This window comes from Phaethon aethereus (genome assembly GCF_964289735.1).
Source record: "Phaethon aethereus genome assembly, chromosome: 15".
Taxonomy (NCBI): Eukaryota; Metazoa; Chordata; class Aves; order Phaethontiformes; family Phaethontidae; genus Phaethon; species Phaethon aethereus.
The window spans coordinates 1,174,162-1,200,997 of record NC_138591.1 but is presented as its reverse complement, the minus strand read 5'-3'; the positions used below and the strand labels follow the sequence as shown (position 1 = coordinate 1,200,997).

Sequence of the window (26,836 nt, the reverse complement as noted above, 5' to 3'; positions counted from 1 at the left end):
CGAGGTGGCCCGGCGGAGGGGGCCTGGCTGCTTCGCTACCTGCTCGCTCCGCACGTGCGCGGACGTGCCGGGCGCTCCGGAAGGAGCGGGCAGAGGTGCGCAGATCGTGCCGTGCCGGCGCCGGGCTGGTGGCAAGAGGAGCCTGGCTCTCCGGTCGCGGCTCCAGGCAGGTTCCCTGCCCTCGGTGTGCCGAGCAGCCTGTCATGGCCGTGGCCGTGGCCGTGGCAGCAGCGTCTTTCTCCGGGGCTGGGGCCGCCTGCCTGGCTGGGCGCTGCCAGGCTCCCTCCTCCCGGTCGCCGCGGTTCAGGCGGGCTGTGCGAGCCCCCTGAGCGTATTCAGACGTTCTAGCGAGTCTCATGCGTAAGGTTGTTCACGCTTCGGCATCAGTACCTCAGAGGTACTGCTTAGTGTTCTTCTCTCTCCACCACTACGGCTGACCAGGGTCGGGAGCACCTACGTGTTGGCCTCGGTGGGGTTCAGTAAATTTGCTGCCTCTACATTCAGCATCAGAATATCTCCAGTTATTATGCTGGAGCATTTCCAAACAAATACTCTATATTACAGGAATAAATCGAGTTGAGTATCAGCTTTTTCTGCACCAAAATTTTTAAAAAGAAAGCAGTCTACTTTCCAGAGAGTGGGCTTGGCAGATGGAGGTTCCCGCAGAGCCAGGCATCGAGGTCTGGGGGATGGAAGATTGCTCTGCTTTGGAAAATAGCTCAGGAGCAGGGGCTCGGTCCCGGCTCGGTGTGTTCAGCCCCAGGACACAGGGCGACCCTTGGTGCTCCTTGGTGGTCTTCTTGGGCTGCCCCCCCGCTGCCCGCCCCGACCGCGGCGTCCGTAGGAGCCCCGGGGGCTGTAACTGGGCTGCGAGGCGAAGGGAGGTGTTCCTGGCGGAAGGCGGCAGCGCTTGGCACAGCCCACCCTGGGTTTGCTTTGCTGTACTATAAACGGAGGAGAGTTAAATTATGTGACTTGCTCATATTTTTGCAGCTAATCAATCTGTCATGCTGTCAAGCTGTCAGTCTTTTCTGGGGGGTTTATGGTGTTTTTCTGAGTGGGGCTGATTCTTTTGCCTCTACCGTTATGGATTAGAGTGCAATGGGAGACAATTTTCATGTCCTGTGATAATCTTGAAGCTGTAAAATGCTTTCCCCTCCTCTCTCGGTATGAAACGTGGCAGAAGGGCCGGTGGTGTGGAGCACTTGGGCAGAGACGTGGTCCCAGACTCGCAGAGTTGTGCTGCAGCCGCTGGGCACGTGGTGAGGTTTGGGTGCATGCCCCATCACCAGCGTGCACCTCGTGCACAGCTCTGTTCAGGGCGTTACCAAACGGCACCGGGCGCATCCGCTTGTTGGGACCTTTTCCTATTTACAGCGCGATGGGTCCCAGTCTTTTTCTTTGTCACTGTCAGCCATTGCTGAAGCCCGCTCACCGGTGGCTGTCCTCCTCCTGAGGTCTCGGCTGTACCCGTGCTGCAGTCACCATCGGAGCCGGCGTCGAGCCAGCCCCGGCACACCGAGAGCACCCAGCTCGGAGCAGGCTCCTCTGCGCAGCTGGACGGGCTGCGGCTCCGTGCCGCAAGCTGTCGCGCTGGCGCCGAGCTGCCGCGGGCAGGGTCAGAGGGAGACGGCGTCGGAGACGGTCGCGTAAGCCCCGCAGGCTGCGCGCAGCCCTGACTCCTGCTCGGAGAACAGGCCAAGTCTGCTAATGCTTGTGCAGGCTTCGTGCCTGTCCCTCGGGGCGCAGGAGGTATTTTGTCGATTGGCTGTAGACCAGAGCCTGCGATCTCTTCTGCATATGCAAACTCACACTGATTACAACATCCTGAGCGGCGTTAGTCTCGCTGCGCACTTCTGGAGCGGCTCGCCCTGCCAGCCCAGATGTGAGAGAGAAATACAGCAACATCTGGCTTCCAGCATCCCTCCGCGCTCGCCCAGACGCGCACTCTCACGCTCGGCCTCTCGCGGCGGGCGTGGTGCAGCTGGCTTTTAGGCAGCTGCAAAGTCCTTTTGCCTTTTACCCTTGAGTTAAAGCAGGGCTGGTTGGCTCAGCTGTGGGGACTGCCGTGTTGCTGGGACGCTACCGCACGAAACATTGACAGCCCGCATACGCCCTGCGGCAGTTTTTTGTGTTCGGTGTGGTACACCGGCCAGCTCTGCCCCGCGCGGGCTGCGGAGAGCGAGCATGCCGGCGGTGGCTGTGCCCGCGCCGGTGGGAATCACGCACAGACGTCTCGGAGGCACCCACCGCTCTCTCTGGGGTTCCCTCCCGTGTGGGGCAGGCTCCCATTGCCCCGGCAGCGTCCAGCTCCCCCCCCAGAGTTACCTACTACATCCGATTCCTGTTCTCCAGCAGCTGGTTTCACCTTTGCGTTTGCTCTGCGTGTACCCCAGGGAGGTCTCCTGGAGTGATTATCCCCGAACATGCTCCGTTACCAAGAACAACGCGCTCTCCGCTGAGAGTCTCCAAGCAAAATGTCGCAAAGCACCAGGACGCTTTCCCAGCCCTGCCTGGCACTGCAATCTCTCTGCTTCCGAAGGGGCCTCCCGCTGCCAACCCCTCCCCGGCGCAGTCCCTTCGGGGCGGTAGCAGATGCCGGGCTCGGAGATTCCCTGGTTTCGATACTTTTTCACTGAAAGGGTTGTGGGTAGCGAGGTAGGTCTGGATATGGTTGATACTGCACACAGTGCACTTACTCGCAGGTAAGAGGTTTGATCTTCCCACAAGCTGTGTTCTTGGAGCGGTTGCTTCTCCTTTTCCATCAGCTTTGAATGGCCAAAGCCCCTCTGCTTTTATCACTTAAAAATCAGCCCCGTTTTTTAGCACCTGTGCACGGTGACTTGTGTAAAAATGGTGAAGGTAAACGGAGGCGACGAACCGAAACGGTTCGGTTTGCGCGGAATCGCGAGGGAGGGCAGAGGCGCAGGCTCCACGTGAAGCCGCTGCGGCCGCTCCCCTGGCACCCTGCCCTGGGGCTGCAGGCAGGGCACCGGTCTGCCCGTGCCCGTGGGCGCTCGGGCGAGCTCAGCTCGTCGATTCGCTGCAAAGGGCTGTTGCAAGACGCCTCAGGGAGCTGGTAGCGGGAAAGGATGAAGCACAAATCCGGTCCCAGTGCCTGTGCCTTGCTGGGCTGCGTCACGGCAGCACGCCGAGCTGCTCCGGGCTGCGGGTTCTCAACTTCCTTCAAACATCAGCAGGGAAATAAATCGGTTACCGAAGCCACTGACACGCTCAGTCTTTTCAGTCAGGCTTTTCAGCCCTGCCGACGGATGAGCGCGGCGTGCGGCCGCTGCAGTCCTGGCCCCACCGACGAAAATGTAAATGTCAGTGGCTCTCCAAAGCGCTTGGCGCTGAGGAGCCCCGGTGCCTTTCGCGGCTGATCCTGACAAGCAGCGTGTCGAGGACAGCCAGCCGCTCCGGGGCCGCGGCCAGGCGCCGGAAAGGAGCCAGAGCCACGTGCTTTCAGTAAGCGCCCTTCCCCATTCTGCTGCCGCTGTCGCTAACGAGGGTGTGGGCACTGAGGACCGAGGCTGTGTCCCCTGCCTTGTCCCCGGTCCTCGGGCTGTGTCCCCTGCCTGGCCGCCCCGGGGTGGCACGCCGCCGCCTGCACCCCCACCCCGGCGAGGGCTGCCCCGCCCCGGCTCCAGCATCCCGGGGAGGCTCGCGGCTGCGCGGGCGAGCCGGGCGCGTTGCGGCCGGGAGCGCGGGGCTCCGGCCCCGTGTCGTCTGCAGGGGCCGACGAGAGGGTTAATTCTGCTGCCCTTAGCGTTTCAGAAGTCATCTGTGAGACCGGCTCGCGCTTCCTCTGCCGGTCTGCTACAGCCAGAAATGCATCTCCCTTCCACCCTAGTGATGTTGACTTCTCGAAACGTGCTTTCAAAATACCCAAACTCCTGCTCCTGACGTGACTGGAGGATTTCAGCTGGCTCTTTCCGATGGAAAGCAATGCATTTCCACTGAGCACTTGGATCTAACGTGATGAGAGAGGGAGGAGGAAAAATGGGAAGCAAAGCGTGGTTTCGGAGTCTGTTTAGTTTGTCAGCAGCCCGAGGAGCAGCTTACGCTGATAGAGCATGGTGGAATGGTTTGGGGATCCTCCCTGGGGCTGATGTGATTAACGAGGGAAGTTTGCACCAGCAGAAGCAGTGCATCCCATTTACTGTAATAAATAAACCTGCAAATGGGTGAAACTGGTTTAAAATGGGAGGTTGAATAGATTCTTCCGCACGAGAGGGGCTTTGGCTGGGTGACGGACGGGCACATAATTGGGTTTTGATCACTGAGCATGTTGGGGGCTTGTGGGCGAGGCGGAGAAAACCTCGCTGTTTTTTTCTGTATATGGGCTATATACGAACTCTTTTCCACTTTAAGCTTTTACCGTTTCGTAACTTGACGGACTCTGTGTTCAAACTCTTGCCGCCTTCCTGCGATGCTGCTTGCGCCCTGAGGGTGCTGAACGGGCGGGGGGGAAGTTGGTGAAGGGTGGTCTGTGACTCGGGCGTCAGCAAAGCCCTCGGTCTGGCTTCCTCGCGGGGGTGAGGTGGCGAGGAAGTAGGTACATTACTTGTTAGACCTGGGGTTCCTAAAGAATTTTGGAAATACCACTGGTAGCTTTCTGCATCTATTGGCACCTGAATCTCTTTTCAGGCTTATAATGGGAGCCACAGGATAATTTGCAAACTGTTATTTTGAACTCTTGGCCGTGGCAAGCTAGAGACATTGCAGGTCCACGTTTTCCTTTATCCTGCGTGTGTCCTCTCCCTCGTGCAGGTGATGCTGGCAGAGAGGAAGGGCACAGATGAGCTCTACGCCGTTAAGATCTTGAAGAAGGACGTCGTTATCCAGGATGACGACGTAGAGTGCACGATGGTTGAAAAACGCGTCCTGGCTCTCTCCGGGAAGCCTCCGTTCCTGACCCAGCTCCACTCCTGCTTTCAGACGATGGTAAGTGCCGGTGCCGCAGCCAGTCCCTGGGCAGAGTGGACTGGGGACCCTGCTGGGCCCTGAACGTTGAGCCGGGGGAGTCTGACACTTTGCAAAATGGATTTTAGTCGCTTGGCTTCACTGCTGAGTTTGTGGGCAGAAACCCTCTTCGAGAGACCCAGTGTCACCAGTTAGCTGGGACCAGTGCCTTTCTGGGTGGCTGCAGGGCGCCCGGGATCTGTGTGAGTGGAGCTGTAGGGACTTACGCCCCGGTCACCTATTTCAGATTGTCTAAAACATACCTTTGCTTTTATTCATGTTTCTTTTCTGGATATACGTCACTGCACTTGCAAAAGCAGCCATGTATTTTCTGCCTTGGCAACCTCACAACTTACCCAGTTTGCTTGCAAAAGTGCCTTCATGAACAAAATGTACGTGTGTTAAATCTGGAGGCAGTGATGGACGGTATCTGCACCCCTGAGATTTTTTCATCAGGGAGCTGTTGATGGCGTTAGCTGTGATTGCCCAGCCCCTGATGTCTGCTACGACTCGATGGCAAAGTGCTGCGCTTTTTCTCAGGATTCATTCTTGTGACCAAAAACCTGGGTAGAGAGTGAAACCTAATACAAACCGCGGGAAATTCCGTTTGAAATGGGCATGCAGTTGGGTTTGTACAAATGGGAAGCGGAGAGGGGGAGTGGGGAAGGGGACAGGAGACCTTTAAAGCAGCCTCTGCCCGGCCGTCGAGCAGCCCGTGAAGGAACACGTCCAGGTACGTGTCGGCGGGAGCAGGGAGAGGGAATCAGCGGAGTCCTTTAGAACGGTGACAATGCTATCCAGGAGGATTACATTTTAATATTGTCCCAGGAATTTCATTTACCAGATACATTCAGTGTATTTAAAGCCTGCGGACCGGCTTTGCAGCACAGTAATCAAAATGTGGCAGGAGAAGCTATTCCGCAGAGCATCTCTGTGGCATCTGAAGTGAGTCAGCGCAGGATTATTCCTGGCAGACCTATAGTAGCTTAATAGTAATCGTATTTGTAATGTAATCAAAATGTATAGCAGGGCGTATTATCAAACGCTGGCACAAAGCACTTTGATTTCTGGGAGCACGGTCCTGAGCACGCTTCTCAGCCGGGGCTGTTCGTTCAGTGGCTGGTGGGAGAGAGAAAAGCCCTAAATCTGCCTGTTAAAGAGAAGTGAAGATGAGCAGTGAGAGAGCTCCTGCGTGGGTCTGAAGGATGGGAGAAGCCCCGTGCTGCTCCGGCTGAGGGCTCTGGGGGTGCTCTGCCCTGAAAAGGACCTGGGTCTGAGCCTGCGCGGGGGGGAGCCGGCTGTCCCGCGGTGTCCCCGCGTGTCCCCGGGTAAGCCATGCCTTCGCTGACAACCTCCCGTCCCTCTGGGGCTCAGCGGCGAAGGCACAACGGCAGCAGCCACACTGAGAAATGATGAATAACGGGTGGACGGGGAGCTCGGCTGTTGTCCTGGCTTCGACTCTCGTTCGCAGCGTGGAGGCGGGCAGGAGATGGACCAAACGAGCGGTTAATTAGGAGGAGGGCACTGGGAGGAGCGCCGGCTGCCCCGGGAAGGGGGTGTTTTACCAGCTCCATGCAAGTCTCTGCAGGGGTATTTAACTGGCTGTAACTTGCTGCTGCTCAGCGAGTTCGGGTGCTCCCGGCTTGGACAGACCCCGTGCTTTCCTGCTGTAGACAGGAGCCAGGACAGCTTTCCGAATCCATCCCTCTCTTCCAGCCTGTGGGCTGGCCAGCCATCTGGCTGCTTTCTGCATGATGGTTTTTTTATTCTGAAGCACCAGCATTCTCTTCTCCACCCAAATGAGGAAAGCTCAAATCCTGCTTTTAGAGCTCAGCTGGCTGTGTCAAGAGACCTTCTTTTTAATATTCTTCCTCCTTGAAGCTGATCGATATATTTAGGAGGCAGCTGCGAATGAGCGCGATACGGCTCCGCTTTCCAGTTCCCGTCGCGGGGTGACTAGCGGGGCAGTGGCTGCTGAAGGTGACTTTGCCTCCCCGTGCCTTACCGCCGAACTGGGCCGACGCTGTGGCAGAGGCAGTCGTTTACAGAGGGGTATCTCCGAAACGCCCAGTCATCTGACAAGCCAAAATCTCTTTTCTATCCCATCGGTGCCACATGTTTTACATAGCCTGATCACCCCTTAGGTACCGTATTTAATTGCCTCTGAGGCTGCCCCGCTGTCAGGGTGCGCTGCGCGGCGCCGGGCTGCACCGTGCCGCGGTGGAGGAGCCGATTACCCCAGTTACTCCGTAGTCCTCGTTAGGGTAATGCTCCCATTTGCCTATCTTCTGGGCTCCTTGTCCTTGCTGTCTTAAAAGCAGGGCAAGATGTATTTAAGGAGGAAATGAGGAATGGGAAATATTACGAATTCTGACGTAACCCTGCCAACTTGAAGCTCGGGCAGCGCTCCAGCCGTTGTGTCCCCCGTGGTGCGGGGCTGGGGCCAGCCCGGCGATGCCTTTGGGCTCATGCGCGTCCAGGCCCCACGGCTGGGTTTTGACGGCTGTCGAAAGTTGCCCGTTGTAAGAGCGGTGACTGGAGCCTGACGCTACGCGGCGCTTTGCTGTTCCCATCCATAACTGACGGGCGCGCAGGTGCCTGCTGGCAGCGAGATCCGCTCGGATGGCAGTCTGTGTCCCGCCGCGGCTTGCACGCCGGTAGTCCGGAGCCGTCCCTTTTCCCTCCCCCCGAAACGTCCTGCGCTCTTGGCAGGGTCAGGTTGCTGGGTTTGGTGGGCTTGCAGAGTTTTCTTCACAGCCATTTCCCATTTAAAAAACCAAAAAGCGCCGTGAAACATCAGAGGAAAGTGGCATTTCAAGGGCGCGGATTCCCCAGGGTAGAGGCGTCGCTGGTGCGGAGCTCCCGCTTGCCCCACTCTTGCGTGTCCGAGGACGGGCAGGGCTGGCGCGAGAGCGCTGCTCGAAGCGCGGCTCGATGAGATCCAGCTGCTTTTGTTGTTTTAATCCACAGTTCTGAGCTTTGTGGGAAAGCTCGGGCCTTCTTTATCACCCCGTAGCTCCCGTGACCCATGTTTTCTCCGATTTCTAGCGCTGTCTGGAGGATGGGGCTTACGTCCAGCAGGACCGATGCCGGCAACGAACGCAGGAGCTGTGCTGCGTGCACGAGCCCCTGCAGCTCCCCACAGTCGCCGCGGCTCCAGGGCAGCGCACGGCGCGAGCCCCCGCGCGCGGCCTGGCTTTCCGGGGACGGCGCGGTGCGGAGGAAGGGGCATCGCTTCAGAAGCTTATCTGGGAATTTCGTCAGTCCGTACCTACGTGGCTGCCACACTGTGGAAGAGGAGGGATGCTTTAATCTGGAGAGTCCTAATTAACGAAAGCCCAGTGCCTATTACACATCAGACGCAAAGTCGGTGTGTGCTTACAGGTGGCTGCGCTCGCACCTGCTAGCAAGTATTTTAATTGATTCAAAGTCACCGATTGACCCGTTTGTTCTACTCTTAACACTTAATTAATTAACCGTGTGGGAACGGTAAGTGTGCCTCGGACCAGGCTGGGAGGAGCACGGAGAGGGGCTGTCCTGAGGCTGCCGGGCTGGGGGGCTCTGCAGCCGCCTCCTGCCTCCCCGGCCTGGCGGGGGCTGCTGGGTCCCCTGCAGGCACGTGCGCCCCGGCCGTGCCGCGGGCCGCTCCCGGGGAGCGGGCGACGCTGGCGAGCTGGGAATGTCGCTCGTCCCTCCTGGTGCTTGGCCGAATCGTGCCGGTCGGCGCCTGCGCCCGGAGGCTGGTCCCCGTCGGAGCCGCTCGCCTCGCCGGTGCTTCTGTTAACTGGGCCTGGGGAAATACCAGCACGGAGCCGTCGGGTCAAACACCCTGCAGAAGGGGCTCAGTGAAGGATGAGAGCGAATCTATTAATGGGAAGAGAAAAGCCTCTGGTTTAGGAATTCCTTCGCTTGCCTTCTCCATCAGATCTGTCTGCAAAGGTGCAGACCTTAAGTCCAGAGCACCGGAAAGGAATTAGTGTATCTGTCTTGGGGGCTCCGTATGAACACGAGCTCCGCCTGCACCCCTTGGGGAGGGCAAAGGTGATGATTGCGTTGCCATGAAAAATAAAATCTGGAGCTGTCGGTTGCCATGGACTGTCCTTCTGACCCCTGCAGATTCCCTGCTCCAATAATTCTGCTGCTTATCACTTGCCTTTTTTCTTTAGGATCGCTTGTATTTTGTGATGGAATACGTGAATGGTGGGGACTTGATGTACCAGATCCAGCAGGTCGGGAGGTTTAAAGAGCCACATGCTGTGTAAGTTCGGTAGCCCTAGTTTGGCACCTTCGGGGTAGGTATTTGATGTCCCCTTGTCATGTAGCTGGAAATATAGGCCAAGGCACAGGCTTTTGTGGCGCAAGCCCTGGGCAGAAAGGGAGTGGAAAGGAAGGTCAGCAGGATCTGGAAGATGCCAGATGGTTCTTTGCCAGATGCCAAGGATGCTGGTGCCTCCAGATCATCTTTGGGATGCATTGCACTTGATAGGTAAACGGCTGACCTTCCTAACAGCTCCAGGCAGGGAGGTTTGGAGGCTTCCCGCGAGAGAGCGGCAGCAGCCGGGAGCTCTGCCCCATGCCCTTCCCCAGGATCTGAGAGGGACCTTGGGTCTTCGGCTCCTCTACTGGGGTTGCCAGCCAGAGTGTTAACTGGTGCCTTTTGGCTCCTGCTCCCTGTGACGCGGACAGAGCAGAATGTGCTCGTGAAAGCCTTCATGTGCTTAAATAAAAACCACAAACAGTGAGCGTGGCCCGGGTAGGTTTGAACCCGGTTTTGCGCTCTGGCAGAATCCTCTGAGACCCAGAATAGTCTTCAAAGAAAGCAGCGGCAGTGCGTGTTACCCCCTCGGCCTCCCCGCGATGACAGATAACTTTTCAAGCCATGTTGCCAGCACACAGTAGCGAACGGCCGCGGTTCCCAGCTCTCGCTTAATGAGAATTTGCGTAACAAGAAGTGACAGCCCCCTGCTAGCCCACAGCAACCTGACCACATCCCTTCCCCATGCGAGCGGAGGCTGGGTTGTGTCATTCTCGTGTGAGACTTGTCTGGTGTTTTTATGTTGTGGCCGTCTTTAACCTTTGGTCATGTATGCCCGATGCGTTTCGTTTAGTGCGATTGGATTTGAAAGGTTTTCATTTTGATTCATCTTTAATTACCAGTCTTCCTTCTAAATCTTTCATTTCAGATTCTACGCAGCAGAAATAGCCATCGGCCTCTTCTTCCTGCAGAGCAAAGGCATCATATATCGGTAGGTGAGCAAGTTCCTCCTCCTCCTCTCTCCCCCAGAGAGCTGCAGCCACAGCCAGAGCGATGCAGCGACGGCAATGCTCTGCCGGGCTCCCGCAGCCCCTCTCTGCGGAGCGGCGGCCGGCGCGGGGTCTCCTCCCTTCTCGTGCCACGGCGGGGTCTGGCAGCTCCCGTGGGCTGTGCGCACCCACAACAGAGCTGGGAGCCTCGTGGCGTCGCTGGGTTTTGAGACGGTGCTTGTCTTCGCCCCAGTTTTATAGGAAAGAGAACTCAGGAAGGCAGCTTTGATTCCTCTCTTGCCTCTGTTTCACGCATTTCTCTCCATACGACAGGAACGCTCACTGGCAGCGTGGGCTGGTTCTGAGCCACATACTTTGCCGCAGGGCACTATTTTCTTACCGCTAGCGTTAGAGTAAGTGCTTATGAATGGCTTTGTTCCGCAGTCTGCAGCGCAAGTCTGTCCCTTCTGGTTCAGACACTAAAACTTCTTCTCCCTTCACGATGTGCTCACAGCTTCCAGAGCTAGCCAGGTTACTGCCAAGTGCCGGGCCGGGCTCTGGTTGAGCGCTGAAGCTGCTGTACGGCGGCTCGTCCCTGCTTGGGAGTATTCCCAGAGCCCGAGGTAGAGCAGAGCATCCTGATGAGTGTCAGATACCATTAACCGCTCTGCAGACAGAGATGCCGGCTGTGCTGCTGAAGTTACGAGATGCTGAAGACCGCTCTGAAGATGAAAGAAGTGGAGCAAACCTGACGTGAGGGAATTTTTTTGCCATCAGCTGCTGCAGAGAGATTCTAGGTCTGCCGGTCCCAAGTGCCCCTTCTTCCTTCCTCCCTCCGAATCCAAATCCAGGCTGGTGTCCGTCTGCCTTTGGCCAGTCAGGGTTCTAAGCACTGACACAACAATTGGAAAAAATAGTTTTAAAAAACAGCAAGAAGTTGTAAATTACGCTGTTCCTTTTACTGGGCTCTTCCTTAATGAAGTTCAGCCTCGTGCGCCGTGCAGCCCCGTGGCTCTGCTGAGCAGGCTGTTCCCCATGGGGTGTTTCAGCCCGGGGTCTCTAAGGGGGCTGGCGCAGACAGGGCGAGCCCTCCACGCCAGCTCCGGGCCGCGCGGCGTGCGGCGGCTGCCGCGGGCGAGGCGTGCGGCTGGGCAGAGCTGCAGAGCCGCGGCCGGCCGGGCCGGTGCGCAGGCAGGGCGCGGCTCGCGCCTGCGCCAGCGTGCCGCCCTGTCACCTGCCTTGTGCTTATGTCGCCCTCGGGCAAGGGAGACCTTGCGGGCGTGCGCCAATGTGGAAGTGGAGACCTTTGAGTGGTGCTTTACTGTACAGAACATAAGCCAGGAATGGCGCAGATGACAGAACTGCGTGGTAATTCCGTGGCTGGTAACGTATAAATTGCGCCTGAAATACTGAGTGTTTGCTACAGAACTGTCCTTCGGGCTGGAGCACCCGCCTCTGGAGAGGCTGGTCCGGGCTGGGAGTCGCATTGGGAGCTCTACAGCTGAAACCGCCTCTGCAATTTGGGCTAAAGAGCAAAGCTCCTGCAAGGTTGGGCATAACTAATGGATTCTGTGGGCAAGGATCAGAAAGAAACATGGTTGATCTGTATTTTCATGTTGATTTGTATTTTTACAGGGGAGCATAGCATAGGTGATGCAGGGACTTCTGCTGAGCAGGTGCTTCTCCATTGCTGCTGAGCTTTAAGTACACTTTGACTTTCAGAGATGCAAAAAAAAAAATGCTATTAAATCTGTCTCCCTGCTATATGAGAGTGTTTTCCATCGTACGCTTACGAGCCATTTGCCCAGCATGGTGTTCCTTTGGGGTTAAAAGGGAAGTAAACATTTCATCCTGGCAGATCTCTGACTTGTTTTTACTCATTTCCCCAAACATTATCCTGCAAAGAGTCTGGGGGTGAGACGAAGCCCGAGCTCTCCTGCAGGAGAGCACCTGGAGTCAGGAAACTGGTGTCTTTGCTGGGTGGCTTCACGGGTGGTCTCTTGCGTCAGTGTTCTGCTTTCTCTTTGTAGAGACCTAAAGCTGGACAACGTGATGCTGGATAGCGAGGGGCACATAAAGATCGCAGACTTCGGCATGTGCAAGGAGAACATCTGGGACGGGGTGACTACCAAGACCTTCTGCGGCACTCCAGACTACATTGCGCCTGAGGTAGGGGATGCCGACGCGCTGCCTCGTACGCGTTTCGGCAGCCTGTCTGATGCGCCTTCGCGTGGGACGACTTTGCGTTGGGCAGCTTTCTGATTGCAGCGGGGACGTTGGAGAGTTCAGTGTTGCCTGGAGAGCTCATCCCCTCGGCACTGTCCGTCCCCCGCAGGCGTCGCCCCACAGCTGCCCTGAAGGAAGCGGCGATGTTGGATCTGCCTCTTTCGGCTGCGTGCCCGGCTTCTGCCTCAAGGCGCAGAAGCTCCTCCCTGATGGTCTCCCTGCAACGTCTTCCCTCGCCGGGTGTTTTTCCCACACCCGTGCCGCTGGCGTTCCCGTGCCTGTCTGATCTTGGCACGCTCAAACCCACCGAGGGCTGCTCCTCGCAGCTGGAAGAGATGAGCCCAGGAGCTTGGCTTTTCCCCTCACCGCATGCGACAGCTGCCTCCAGCGCTACGTGACCGGGGTGGGGAAAAAATTGAATTATTAGTGGATAATACTTCCATGTGAAGTGGGAATCTTTAGATCGCTCCAGCTTGCTACTTGCAGGAAGGGCTGTGATGAGGAGAGCTCCCTGTGCACAGCTCTAGATCACTCAAACGTTGGTTTGCATTTAGTTATTACCTATCTGATGGGAGTCACGTATGACACCTACATGAAGTGCTGTATGGGTGCAATTTAATGTCAGACTTGTGAAATTCAGGTAGGTAATTATTCCCAAACGCCTGTTCCCTTAACGCTAAAATACTCCTCTAAAACCTTCTCACTCTGCTGAATTTTCAGTGATGAGATTAATATTTATTCATTTAAATATTTTAGAGAAAGAGATTCTCTTTGCTAGGACACAGTTAGATGCAGTCGTAAGCTAAACTACATTGTGTTTTCCTGCAGCCAGAGAGGTTTTTAGTTACTCGTTCAAATGTGTATTACATACCCTCGTCCTACCAAGATTAATATTGGCGTCCTCTCGGTGCATCGCTCAGTTGCTCTGTGTGATTAATACTCTTTCAGAGCAGGACAAATAACCGGCTCTCTTGGTATTTGCCTGAGCATTATCACTTAAACTCTAATTTTCTTCTGCTTGCTTTACTTTTTTTTTTCCCAAAGAAAAAGAGAAGGTGGGAAATCCGGGTGCAAATCACTACGGTACCCCGGAATGGTATTAAAGCCTCCTACCAGTGGGTCTCAAAAGAGTGAATATGCACATCCCCTTTTTGTACGTAGAAACGGGGACGCAGGTCTGGCGTGGTCTCCTGCTGGGTGGCCGGGCCGGGCCCGCGCAGAGCCGGGGTCCCCGCGTGTAGCTCCCCTCCGGGGCCCTGCTGCTGGACCGTGCTCCCTCCCGTTAGGAAGCTGCAGCGTTCTCAAGCCAACGTGTCTTCAGGGTAAAAACGTCCTGTGACTCGCTTGACCCATTTTCTATTCTGAGGTACAGCTCTGCGTGCCACGGCGGCAGGTACCGCCTGCGGATCGCCCCGCGCGTGTCGCTTCCTCTGAACGAAACGTTCTCCAGCTGTTGGGTGTTGACCTTCCCTAACGTGGCGCCGGCGGCCGCAATTCGCGGAGCGCGCTTTTCCGCAAGGCTTTCTTCTAAGTACTGATTTCTGTTAAAGGCCTGTGTGGCCTGCACAGTTCCCAGGAAAATCTCCCAGAGCGCTCGTGACTCCTCTAAAAAAGAAGCGGGGGGAACTTGAAGCGCGCTCGGTCGAGGGGTTTCAGAGCTGAAGCTCAACGCCTGGTCTCAGCGGGAAGGGTCAGGCCACATCTGGCCCGACCGCAAGACGATGTCGAGGCGCTCAGAGTCACGTCACCGCGTTCGGACGTGCGGCCGGACCGGGAGCAGGGCAGGAGAGAAGATTGGCGTCGGTCTTGTTCTCTAATCGTGCCTCAGCGCCGATGCTTTCGCGGGGTGGAACTCATCTCTTCTTAGGTGGGGTGGCAGCGCCTGACCTGCACCCTGAAATACCTCCTGGTCGGATCCCGCTGGAGGCTGCGGGGGGCTTTGGCAGGGGCAGGGGCGGCTGAACGTGAGGACTCTCGGGGCTGCAGCGTCACGCGCAGCCATGGAGCCGCGGGACGGGAGCCTGGGGCGGGAGCGGGGGTGGCGACGGCAGGAGCAGACCTGTGGGGCCGGATGGCCGCGGACGTTCTCCTGTGATGAGCGTGCGGTTTGCATTTGCCGCTTGAGTGTAGGAATCTTTGCAGAATAGAAATCCGTAATTAGGATGAATAAATTGTGTAATTGTTTTGCATTAAGTAACAGATGGCAAAGCCCGAGGCCTGGCAAACCCCAAATGCCGAGATGACGCCCGGCGGCAGCAGCCCGGCAAATAAACCGGCGCTTGAAAGACCCGTCAAAGCAGAAAGGAGCCGCCGGGACCCGGCTCCTCCTGCGGTCCCTGGGCCGGACCTGTCACCGCTGCCCTTCAGGGGTGGCCGCAGCCGCCCGCTGCGCCCCGGCGTGCTGGAGGGTGGGGGGCCCGTGCTGAAGGGAGGGAGCGGGCTGGCCTCTGGCAGCAGCCCCCGGCCGAGGGCGCAGACCCGGCGTCTCGCTGTGCGCTCGAGCCGCGGGGAGCTCGGCGGCAGAGGCGCCGCGGGACGGTCCGGGGCTGGGTCCGTTTCGCCAACAGCCGCTTGTCTTGGCTGGCTGGGGGGGCTTGCCGGCGGGGTTCGGCTGTAGATACCCCAGACCACCCACGCGCACGGGTGAGGTCACTTGCTCCGCAGAGGCGGGTCAGCAGGGTGGCTCTGCCGCAGGGTCGTACGATTACGGAATTCGGGGTATTTAAGGTTTCGCAGAATAAATCATGGGAAAATACAAAAACTCATGTTTTGGTGCCTTATCCAAAGTAAATGTTGATACTTTTAAATTAAAAAAAAAAAACCACCCAAACCCCAAAGTTGTATCACCGTTCATTTTAACTCCATAACAACCACATTGCTCAGGTCAGGGCAGGGCCGTCAGGTATTAGGTTATTTTGTGAGGGATATTCTGCAATACATAATAGAAAGCAAACTGGCAGCCTGAAACACCGCGGGTTTTGGCTACTGCAAGTCTGTTTTAAAGGGCCGTGTACCATGCACGGAGGGGCAAACTCTGTGGTGTTATTTCAAACCAGCTGCACTGAAGCGGGGAAAAAAAATCCCACGGTGCATCAGGGTAAGCAAGGACGACTGCGGCTCCTGCTCCGACGCGCCCGGCTGTGACGCGTCTGCAAGAGCACAGCAGCTGTGCTACAGTTTTGTCTGAATCTGAATGGAACTGTCTCAACTCACAGTGAATATTCTGGGTTTTTTCTACTATTTAGTGCACATTTGAGGGCTGATGATTTTTTAAAGTTACTGAACCCGTTGCCTGTCGTGTGTTCTGTTTCTAATTGCGATTTTCCACCGTTCAGGGGCTGGCGTCTCAGTAAATAACCATGTCCTTTTGACCTGGACTACAGCTTGGAATTAGTTTTCATTGTCAACAGGTTAAAAATGGGAATGTAATCCTGCTGTTTGTGTTGTTTCCAGATAATTGCTTATCAGCCCTATGGGAAGTCTGTGGATTGGTGGGCATTTGGAGTCCTGCTCTATGAAATGTTAGCTGGCCAGGTAATTGAATTTTAATTGATTCTTATGGGATTGTGTTAAATTCCGTTGCGAGCATATCCTGATGTGTCATCTGTTTTGTTGCTGGCACATGCTGGGGGTCATCTCCTCGCTGCTGGAGGTGAAGCGGTGGACGCAGCCCTGGGGACTGCGATGCGGAGACACGAGGCACCGGGCGCCGCAGCCGGGACTGGTTTCGTAGCTGAGGATCACGGCAGCAAATGGAAGCTCAGAGATCAAGGAAAGCTGCTGAACCGCTGTTTGCTTTGCTCTAGGCTCCCTTTGAGGGGGAAGATGAAGACGAGCTCTTCCAGTCCATCATGGAGCACAACGTAGCCTACCCCAAGTCCATGTCCAAGGAGGCAGTGGCAATCTGCAAAGGGGTAAGGGCTGGCCTTCGATTTCTGGGAGGAGGGGAAGCGGAGCCGGTGGGCGCAGCGCTGTCTGCGCGCCTCCGGCAGCCCTGCTCGCGCGGGGGCCCGAGCCTGTCATTGCTCCGGTCCCGGCTGCCGGCTCCCAGCGTGGGGTCAAGCGGCCAAAACTTGGCTGCGTTCTGGAGCCCTTGCTCTCTGCTCCTGGGACCCCGACTGGTGCTACCTTGTGTAGATGTCCTAAGAACAATTAAAACTAACACCACACCTAGATCCTTTCTGTGCCGGTACAGTATGCTGAGCAGAAGTGCGAGTAGGACTTGAGGGCTGGGCTGTCTTTGCTCAGGTGAAGATCAGGAGGGAATTGGGAGTGTTGGGTGGGATGTGGGAGTTGAGAGCATCTGCCCAGAGACCCCTCCTCCCTCTTACAGAATCGCAGAATCACTAAGGTTGGCAAAGATCTCAAAGATCATCAAGTCCAACCGTCAACCCAATACCACCACGCCCCCTAAACCACGTCCCAAAGTGCCACATCCGCACGTTTTTTGAACGCTTCGGTTAGGTGACAACAGGGGAGCTGTATGCATCTTTGCATGAAAAGAAAAATGACGCCTAGAGAAAAAGAATGTGATTTCTAACTAGTTTTCTGAAGATCAGATGCAAAGCCTTCATCCTGCACAGGTTTCCATTTAGCTCTGATGAGTCGCCCTTTAGGGCTCATGAGGTTCAGCGCTGGTGTGTGTCTCTGCTGGGTCAGGCGGCATTTTCATTATCACCTCTCTTCATCTGCAGCGGAGCTCTGCCATACCCAGTGTCCCAAGCTCCCTATGGACTGCGCCCAGGCAAGAGTTAAACGCAGTCTGAATTTAATTAGGGTTGTGATGAATAAAGGCTGGCTAGGTCCCGATGTTATGCATATGGTTACTGCTTGGGACTGAGCCTCATCTCAGCCAGCCAGTCAAACAGGGCTATAAATATGTGTTTGTGTAGGAATTTAAAAAAGTTTGCTTTTAATAGTTAATATTTAAAATATCTGAATGTTCTATATCTCAAAATAGTGTTTCTATCTACAAATGACACATCTTGCGCTTAACGCTCCCGCTGCGGCATTTCAAAGCCTCTTCCCAGCGTTGCCAGGACTCGGAGCTGGTGCTCAGGAGGAACGTTCGCTTGTGGTGTGGGGAGGAGTTGCTGCAGGCGCTGCTGTCCGGGCCGCTGGCGCGCACCTTCCGCAGAGCGAAGTAACACGGGGTCCTTAATTCAGAAACCACGCTGGTGATGGAAGGGATAATTTCCACAGTCTCCCTCGCCCTCTCTGATCCCTCTTGCTGTTGTCGCTTGGGTCATAAGGGCGAAGTCCGCTGCGGTCCTGGCCGAGCCGGGGAGGTGAGACACTTTGTGATGCTGCAGGTCGTTATCCCCAGGGATAACGAGGGAACGGCACGTGTGAGGGAGCGGAGGCTGGAACAGGGACGAATCCCACTGTCAGCTTTGTTTGCTGTTGCATCAGTCAAAATGTGAGTGCTGTAAATAGACAAGACCGCGAGTGAAACGTCTGCTGGGTGTAGCTGTCATGGCTTTTCTCGCTTTTGGAAATGTGAGGCTGCATGGGAGGACATTTAGCCATGCATGGAGGGATTGGTTCTTTATAAATTCCTGGCTGTTTTTTGCAGCAAAGTGGTGGTTCCGTTTTTACAACTGTTGTTTCAGGGAAGCGCACAAAACCTTCTGACATTCCTTGCTGCCACCAAACCGCTACACCAGAAAATTTAATTAAAGTAGATGCGGTATTTAAGAACCATCAATAAGCGAGAAACAAAGTATTCACGTTTTCCCCTGGAATACAGGAAAAGATGTCTCGGTTAACCGCAGGCGCCATGCTGGTTGTGTTGGTACGTGGTCAGTCTTCCAGGAGGGCACGAACCCAGCCTTGTATCCGTCCAGGGAACAGGCGATTGGAGAAGCCTCTGCTCCTACATGTGAAGGTTTGGTATTTCACTGCCGTGGTCTCCAACACAATCTTGTTGTCCCCACGCGGTTTCACTCTGGCATGCCGGTGCCAGTCATCACTTGCTGTTGCACAGCTCGGAGATGAAAGCGTTTGATCCTGAAAGCCTTGTATCGGCCCGAGCCAAGAAACAAGCGTTAATCAGAGATAGTTGGCTAGGAAGCAAAATGGAGAGTTCGCCAGAACCCTGCTCCTTGACTCGACAGTCAGCATCAATTAGCAGAGCAAATGGAGCATTTCCCTCCTCTGCTGTCGACTCGCATTTTTTCCCAAAGGCTGGTGTCGGAGCGGTTGTTTCCGTGGCACAGATGGCTTAGCTTTGCTCTCCTCGTTCGGTTATCGGGAGCCAGGCTCCCGTTTCAGGCGCGCGGAGCGGCGTGCGTGCGCGCACACGGGCGCTGGCGCGGACCGTCGGCCGTCCTCCGTCCCGTGTGGAGGGGTTTGGCTGCGCCTGAGCAAAGCAGCCCTTTCCGGGTGAACAGATTGCCTGTGGATGTAAGCTCCCTCTTCGGTCCCTGCCTGGTAGCAACGGCACAAAATGGCAAGTTTTCCACAGTAAAGTTATTTTAAAGGTATTTTGAGTGCTGTTTCCCCTGCTGGTGCTGCCTGAGAAAAGCAGATAACAGCTGCCCGGCGCTGCGCCGCGGCCCTCGGCGGTGCGGGTGTGCCCGTGTCTCGCCGGCCGTAGGTAGGAAGGCGGCGGCTGGAAGGTGGGAGCGTTCCAGGGCCGCGCATGGCGAGCGCTCCCGCGTGCCGAGGGGTTTGCCGCCTCCGACCGCGGCTGAGACGCCAGGCTGCGGTTGGGATGGGGCCGGGACGTGCTGCCGCGGAGGCACGGCTGTGCCGGGGCGGCGGAGGGGCCGGCGCCTGACGGGAAGCTCTCGGCAGCAGCTGCCGCCCGTAAGCCGCGCGGTCTCATCAAACGTGGACAAAGATCATCTGGATCAGCTTTGCCTCTTGGTGCAAAATGTGCCGCTGTTAAATGAAGCCCGTGAACGTGCGGCATCCGCTGCCCTTCCAGAGACAAAAAACCCCCAAGCTGCGCTTCAGCAAAGCGGTTGAGTCCAAACCCGTATCTGAGCTGCAAACATCCGACCTGCCATTGCAGGTGACTTGGTCTAAAGCATCCTTCCATATCTGCAGAAGCCGGGCGGGTTTTCGCTGCCTTAGTACGGGGATTGAATCAGCTTGTTCTGTTTAATACAAACAAAGCTAACTGATTGTCCTACGTAAGCCAGGAGAATCAATCTGCATGTTTATGGGGTCCTGTATATCAATAACAGATGGTGCCTTCATGTTCACATGAGTAAAAGCGCAATAAGAGAACAAGAAAAATTAATTTCTGGATGCATATAGTGAAAATACTGAGTACCTGCACTGTGGTACAGCCCTGTTCAGCTTTGCAGGCAGGCACGTGAAGCAGAAAATCTTTTACGATTCGTTAATGGGCTGCGCTGCTGAAGTCGGCGTGCCTTTGTGTTAGGCCGAGCAGGCCGGGGGTTTAATGGCGGCACTGATTTGGGGGGCGGGCGTGCGTAAAGCAGCAGGTAGGAACCTGGGCTCTGGCTGGAAAAGCTCATTAGTAAAAGAGCAGAGACTGTGCTGGGGGGGTAGGAAGCGGCCGCAGGGCAGCGCGGTGGCTGAGGCTCCGCAGATGCGAGCAGAGATGCAGCCGCTTTCGCTGGGCGCATATGGGGCGATCGGGCCCCCCCGCCGGGGAGGGTCCGCTCGGGAACCCCCGGCACGGCGCAGCCTCGGCGGCTTTGCTGGCCGCCGGGAGAGAGCCGGGGAGTGGACGGGGGCACGTGGGGACGGGGCAGCAAGCCGCACGCCCGCCGGCACCGCTGGCCTTCGCAGCCGCCGCGGGCCGCACCCTCCCTGTCGCCGACGCCTCCTTTGCGGTCGAGCGGCCGCGACCCGCCCGGCGCGCGCTGTCAGATGCTCCCGCAGCTGAATTTTACGCACAGGCCTCCGTGAGCTTTCGTCTGTCGGAGGCGCGGGTCCTGCGGGCACAGACCTGCTTTCCGCCCTCGCCGCGAACGCGCTCGGGCAGCAAAGCTGGAGGTGTGTCGGCGTGCTCCGGAGCGGCGCTTCACCGAACAGGCCCACGAACCGATCTCCTGGGTGCCGAGAGCAAACTCGGCTACCTGGCACGACAGCCTCATCGCCAGGTCGGGTTATTTGCGCGTTTCAGAGCCTCGCGTTGCTGTCGGGGACTTGCTTTAGGAAAACCTCCCCTGAGTCACAGGATGCTGTTTATCCTGCTGCTTTAGCACAGCACCTCCGGCGCCCGCAGAGATGCAGAGACCCTCTTGTTTAGCTGACCCCGGGCCAGCTGGAAGTGGATGTAGCGAAAGCCCTGGGACGGCGAGGTTCAGCGGGGGACGGCTTCGCCCTGCCGGCTGCCAGGGCGGACGGACCGCAGCCGGGGCGGACAGACGCCTGTCCGTGTGCGGGGAGTGATGCGAAAGCTGCCCAGTGGCGCCGAGGGGCCGGCGGGTCGCCCGTCTCGCTGTGCGGCCTTGGCAGCGGGAGGACCGTAAGCTTGCGGCGGGGCTCCCTGCCTCCCAGGGCCACCAGCCCACGCTCCAGCGGCGCCCGCTGGCACCGCACCCCTCTCCTGGCAGGGGCCGGCAGCACTGGGTCCAGCCCCGCCTGCCTGTCCGTGCTGCTGCTGCGCGCGTTCAGGAGACCAAGACGCGTAGCGTCTTCCGCCCGGTGTTCTTACGCTGGGCTTTATTATTTTTTTATAAAGGGCTGCATGCTGCAATACTGAGGGAAACTATTATTTACCAAAAAAAGGTAAAGCACGAGTTAGAAACAAGTCTTGCTTTTGGTTCTGCTGCCACCTCGCAGCCCCACGGCCTCCCTCTCCAGCGCACCGGCCGCGGCTCGGCGGGCCTCCTCGCACGGGGGCGGCAGGGCCGGTGCTGACGCCAGCCGCATCCTCGCCCTGAGCAGCGGCAGCCTTTGCCAGCCGGATGGTCGCCCGCCCCGCTTGCGAAGCCTTGTGGGCCCGTGCCGTTTGCAGACGGGCTTTCCGGGGGCACGATGCTGGTCTGAGGAAGCCTCGCTCCATCGCTCCTTCAGCTGCAGGTTGCCTTCGCAGCGGGCCGGCCGTGGACGTAGTGCCGTTTGCCAGCAGGGCGGCTAGCGGCTCCGCTCGTACTTCACATTCGGTGCTTTTGTGTTTGTGTTTTTCTCCAGGCTTTCCCTTGCTTTCAGCTCCCTCTTGTAGCGTTGCTGTTACAGACCAGCTTCCCTGAGCGAGTGTGGTGTTCAGTCGTGGACACAGGGCTGACATGTGTCAAGCCACCCGCGCCGTGGGGCGGAGGAGCTCTGCCTGGACGCGGGACCTGGCGGGCGCTCGGTAGCTGCCCGTGGCACGGCGGGCTGCCTGCCGCCCCGGCACGTGGGCTGATGCGTTTGCTTTTGTCAGAAGAGACGCTTGCTTATAGAAGCCTTTTCTGTCGGGGGTGGGTCAGCGGGGAGGTGTCTGGGCGCTCCGGCTGGAGTGTTAGTGCCTCCCGGCAGAGCTGCAGGTGCCCCGTCCCTCCCGGGGGCTCGCGGGACGGCAGCGGGGGTCTCTTGCAGACCCACCGCCCCAAGAAAGGGGTCAGGCTTGCTGCAACCTCTGCACACCTCTGATCAGCTTTAACTGCCCTGCTTTTAATAAAGTAATCCTTTTGTTGCAGGTGTACAGCTCATATTCTCTCCGTGCTTGTCAACGTCTTACAAATCTCTGGAATCTCCATCTGATCTCCGAACACTGCTCAGACAGTGCCCCCAGGATATTAATGTTTGTACAGCCGCTTTAATTCCCGTGGCCCATTTCACTTACTGAGCCAGTGAAAAAAAGGAGTTTAGATGATAAACAACATTAATGGACTGTTTGCACTTTTTTTCCACCAAATTGACTCTTGCGTTAGAAACGCGCCTCTCGTCTGTGCTGCCGCAGAAGCGGGGGTTCTGCTCATAGAGCTGACCAGAGTTTCCGAGGGCACATTGTTCATCTGCAATGGGCAGTGGCCTTTAAAACCAGTTACGCAGATGCCGAGAAGGTCGCTACCCAGCAAAGGGACTGCTAAGCGGCTTCGCGCACATCCTGCTCCCGCCGCTGTAGCAGGCTGGTGGGACTGCGGCGGCGGGCGGGGGTGTTTGCCAGCACCCTGACGTTATTTCCTGGTGAACCAATTTCATTCCCAGAGGAAAAGGGGATGTGCTCATCCCACCCAGTGCTCATGTACCTGCGATCTGCTTGGTCTGCTGTCGTAAGCCATTGTCAGCCTGCCCTGGCCCTGGCCCTGCTCCCTCTGTCCTCTGAGCACCAAAAGCCGGCGGAGGGGATGGGAGCCTGGGTCCGGGCACAGGTGTGGGCGTCCAGGGCAGCGGCTGCGTGGCGCAGGCTGCCCAGCCGGGCATCGCAGCACCCTGGGGGCTCCTCAGAGCGGACCGGGAAGCAGCTGGCCATACTCTGAGTGACTCTTTTTCTTCTCTTCCTCTCCCCAAGCTGATGACCAAGCACCCTGCCAAGCGACTGGGATGTGGCCCAGAAGGGGAGCGGGACATCAAGGAGCACGCGTTCTTCCGCTACATCGACTGGGATAAGCTGGAGCGCAAGGAGATCCAGCCTCCCTTCAAGCCAAAGGCTGTAAGTGTGGCTGCGTTACGCATGTTTCCCCCTCCCGCTCTCCTGCACGCCGGTCCTCTCCCACACGGTCTCTCCCGCTCGCGCTGGTGGGCGCGCACATGCCGGCGTGCATGCAGACGCCGCTCGTCCTGCCCGTTGCGCGCTCTGCTCGGAAGATCACGTCTCCCCAGGTTTGGCACGTGTCAAGCCGCTGCTGTGAGCAGATCGCTCTCGGACGCCTCGTCTCGCTCTGGCTTGCAGGGGCAGGAGCACCACGTGTTTAGCTGGCGGATTTAACTGCGTTGCAGTGCTGTCTGTCTGTTATCCCAGGGCCAGCCTTCCTGTTGGTTTTTTCTCTCCTTTTTTCTTAAGCTGAACAGGTCTCTTCTTTTTTTAATCTAAACTTTATTTCAACATCTAGCTTGGCACCGTGGTCTGTCTGAATGGGTCACGAAGCTGTGTTTCACTCAACAGTTTCTCTCCGAGGTAAAGCGGTGAAAGGCTGGAGCCTGGCTCGCGGGCGGGCGCTGGCGCAGCTGGACAGGAGCTCTGCGGTGAGGAGAACCCGGCTGCTCTCTCCCGTCCCTGCCTTGCTTTGTTACCGGCGAGAGGGGCTGCGTGTGCTGGGAGCGCGAGGCTCGCGGAGCACGCGGCCGTAGGGGGAGATAAGCTGCCAGCAGCGAAACTGGGGTGGGGGCATGAGTAGTCTGAAAGCTATTTGTCAAAAAAGATGAGACTACTTAACGAATCCTTGGTCCAGCCGCCTTTGCAGTGACACCGGTCCGTGTAGTGCCTGTGCCAGCACGGGGCGCGGCCCGAGCCACGCGCGGGTTTCATCGCGGGCTGCGTACGGGCTTCGCCCCGTGCCCCCAGCGCGGTGGTTTGCCGCGTCTCGCTGCCTGTGGGGTCTCTGCCCTTCCCGAGAGAGGCAGCAGAGGCCATGTAGACTTGGGGACGGGAACGTCGCTCCCTGGATTTCTCTGTTTCTCTTTGCCACTCTTGGGACTGGCGGGGTCACGGCTTTGTCCGAGTCTCTCCGCGGTGGCCCAGGTCCTCGAGCACAGACTTACTCGTGTTTTCGCCTCCTGCATGCCTGTTAGCTGCTGTGCCCTGGCTGGGCACTGGTGTTTTACAGAAAACTGTCTGATTTACGTGGCTGATACGGACCGGTATTTATGCCCAGTGACTGAGGTGAGGACATTTCATGCTCTCTTAATCCATCACCCTGGGTCACAACTCGGGAGTCCATAGATGCTCCATGTATTTAACTGCCCCTGCCCCGCTGCCCTTAACAACCTTGGACACGTCTGCTTTTCCTCCGCTTTACAGCAAACCTGGTCTTTTGAAAGGACCCCTTCAGTGCTTGGAAAAACTCTGCTTTCAGGGAAAACATGGAGTGGGAGTCCACTTGGTGCAGGGCGCTCGGCTCCATTAGCTCTCCTCCCTCTAAACGCGCCTCTGCTCTAGCGGCCCTTTCCCTTCTACAGCTCATTGCTCGACTGATCAAACGGGAACAAACGGCCCGTTAGCTGGGCCTGGCGGCAGCTGCCGCAGCCTCGTCTCCCTGCCGGCGTGCAGCATTGATGGGGAGCGGCTGCCGCCCGGGGAGCTCTGCTCCTCGCCCTCGGGCCGCCAGCGGTGCCCGGCGTGCGCTGGGCGCCGCGTGTTTTCCTTTCAGACAAAGGTTTTTACGAAGCGAGCACCCGTGCGGGAAGCGACACGGGGTACTGTCCTCGGGGCCTTGCGCGGTCGCGGCGCGCGCTCAGGCCGCCCGCTGCGTCGGCCGGGAGGAAATCGTCCGGTTCTCCTGAGCCGCCGCAGAAACGTGGAGGCCGGGTCGCTGGGAAGCAGCTGGTGATGGTTAGTGCCGAGGGGGAGTGGTGGCCTGCTTTCCTTTCCCTCGGGAGGATCGGGATCTTCAGGCGGTGCAGGAAGGGCGTTGCGGGGAAGCGGCGGTACCTGTGATACCGAAGTATGATAGTGCAACAGTGCTGGGGGCTGTTTGTACACCCCGCGGCTGGTTGGCTCGGGGGGGCTCCCACCTTTGTGCAAAGGAGGCCGAGAGACGAGGGGGGTGGTCTGTGAGCTCCCGCCGCGGGGGGAGCGCTGCTCCGCAGCCACAGCCCCTCGGGAGCGCGGAGCGGGCACCGGGGCCTCGCGCTGCCGGAGCCCGTTTCTCCGGAAATCCCTGACTCCTGCTGTTTCTCACCCCCGTGCTCGTTTGCTAACGAAGCTGTCGCTGTGTCCCTCCTCTGCGTCTGCCCTTTCTTCCTGAGCAGAGCCCCAGGGAAGCTCTTTGCCATGGGTTGTGGCGTAGCATTATTGTTTGGTATTTTACAGTTAAAAACAATTAAATCCTGTCAAAAGTGCTTTCTTACTGTTTTTATGTTTTAAAAAGGGCAAATTTTGTCCTGCTTTAAACATCTGATTTCTTTAAAAACCCTTTGGACGCCGGACCTTGGAAGGGGACGGTAAACTGCCGTCTGTCGCTCCTCGCCCAACGGCTGGTGCCGTGGAAAATTCACCATTTGATAGGAAGGAAGATTAACAGAAAGGTAGGCGCAGTTGATTTAGGATTTAGGCAGGATTAAGACAACTCAGGTACCTGCTGATAGCTGATATTTCAACAGCGGTGCGTCTGGGCTGGAAAACGCTGCTCCTTCCATGCCGGCTGCGAGTGCAGATCAGAGCAGCACAGAAACGGGAATCTGGGTTTGGGCACCTTCAGAATGTACTTGGGTGGGTCAGAAGGAACGGCGTTGCTTTACTGCTTCTGACCTTCAGCCGTTCGCACGGGGCTCGAGCGCCTGCTGCACCGGTTATTTGTGCTAGCCTGGCTCTTTTCCTTGGCTTAAGGTTTTTGGGTTTTTTCCCCCGTTTGTTTGGGGGTTTTTTAATTAAATTAGCTTCTCTAACGATAAAGGTTACTGAGATTGTCTGCAAGCCAAAGTTTCCAAATACAGAATAATACGCAAATGTGGGCTCGGCGTCGGCCCGCGAATGCCCGCAGCCTTGCCGCGCTCCAGCAGCGTGCAGGGCCCGAGCGCGTCAGCCCCGTCAGCAGAAGTTGCGGCGAGCAGAGCCCCGTCCAGATGGCCTTTAGCATCACGCCAGAAAACCCTGCCTGTCAAAAGGTACCGTGAACTCCTGCGTGCTCATCGCTCAAGTAGCACCAAGACTCCTCTGGCGTACGTGAGCGCTGTGGCCAGGCGGGTGCGGGAGGTGAAAGGGAGGCACCACGGAAGGTCCCGCTCCAGAGCAGCCAGGTGGGCAGCTCACATGCTGCCGCCACGCCGCTCCCCGCCGCAGCAGTCCCATCTCCGCGGCAGTCCCCTCGCCGCAGCGGTCCCATCTCCGCGGCAGTCCCCTCGCCGCAGCGGTCCCCTCGCCGCAGCGGTCCCCTCGCTGCAGCGGTCCCATCTCCGCGGCGGTCCCATCTCCGCGGCAGTCCCCTCGCCGCACCTGGTCTCCACAGAAGCATCTTTGCCAGTTCTGTCTTCTGTACCGGAGCTGGAAACAAATTCCCAAGAGCTCCTGTGTTGTTCTCGCTTTGTGCTTGATTAACCTTTATCACAGAGACGTCAGCGAGACAGATCAGGGTCTGGGCTGTCTTTGGCGTGCAGAAACTCGGCGGTTTTGACATGGGGCTGTGCTTGGCTGCTCCCTGGTTTGGCTTGTGCATAACAATTCCTTTCGTGGGTCTGCATTTACCCTGGGAAGTGTATTTACACTTGCCTGCTTTCTCTGTCTCTTATTGAGATAATTACTGGTTTGGGTATCTAATTACTCCTTTAGTTTACATAAAGCCTAGTGATTTGAAAAGTCTCCTCGTTTCGAAAGCATTGAAATCAGACGGCAGAG

The 26,836-nt window shown here is 57.3% G+C and overlaps 1 protein-coding gene across 2 annotated transcripts in view; it reads left to right on the top strand.

Moving 5' to 3' along the window:
- The window catches only part of PRKCB (protein kinase C beta), a gene marked incomplete at its 3' end in the record, with an annotated part of 124,253 nt that overhangs the window by 86,171 nt on the left and 11,246 nt on the right, over positions 1–26,836 (top strand). For both annotated transcript variants that reach the window (XM_082006714.1, XM_082006713.1), the window contains exons 10-16: positions 4,774–4,947; positions 9,132–9,223; positions 10,149–10,211; positions 12,240–12,378; positions 15,889–15,969; positions 16,242–16,349; positions 22,856–22,996. In XM_082006714.1, coding sequence (XP_081862840.1) covers positions 4,774–4,947; positions 9,132–9,223; positions 10,149–10,211; positions 12,240–12,378; positions 15,889–15,969; positions 16,242–16,349; positions 22,856–22,996 — 798 coding nt within the window. The remainder of the gene's footprint in view (positions 1–4,773; positions 4,948–9,131; positions 9,224–10,148; positions 10,212–12,239; positions 12,379–15,888; positions 15,970–16,241; positions 16,350–22,855; positions 22,997–26,836) is intronic.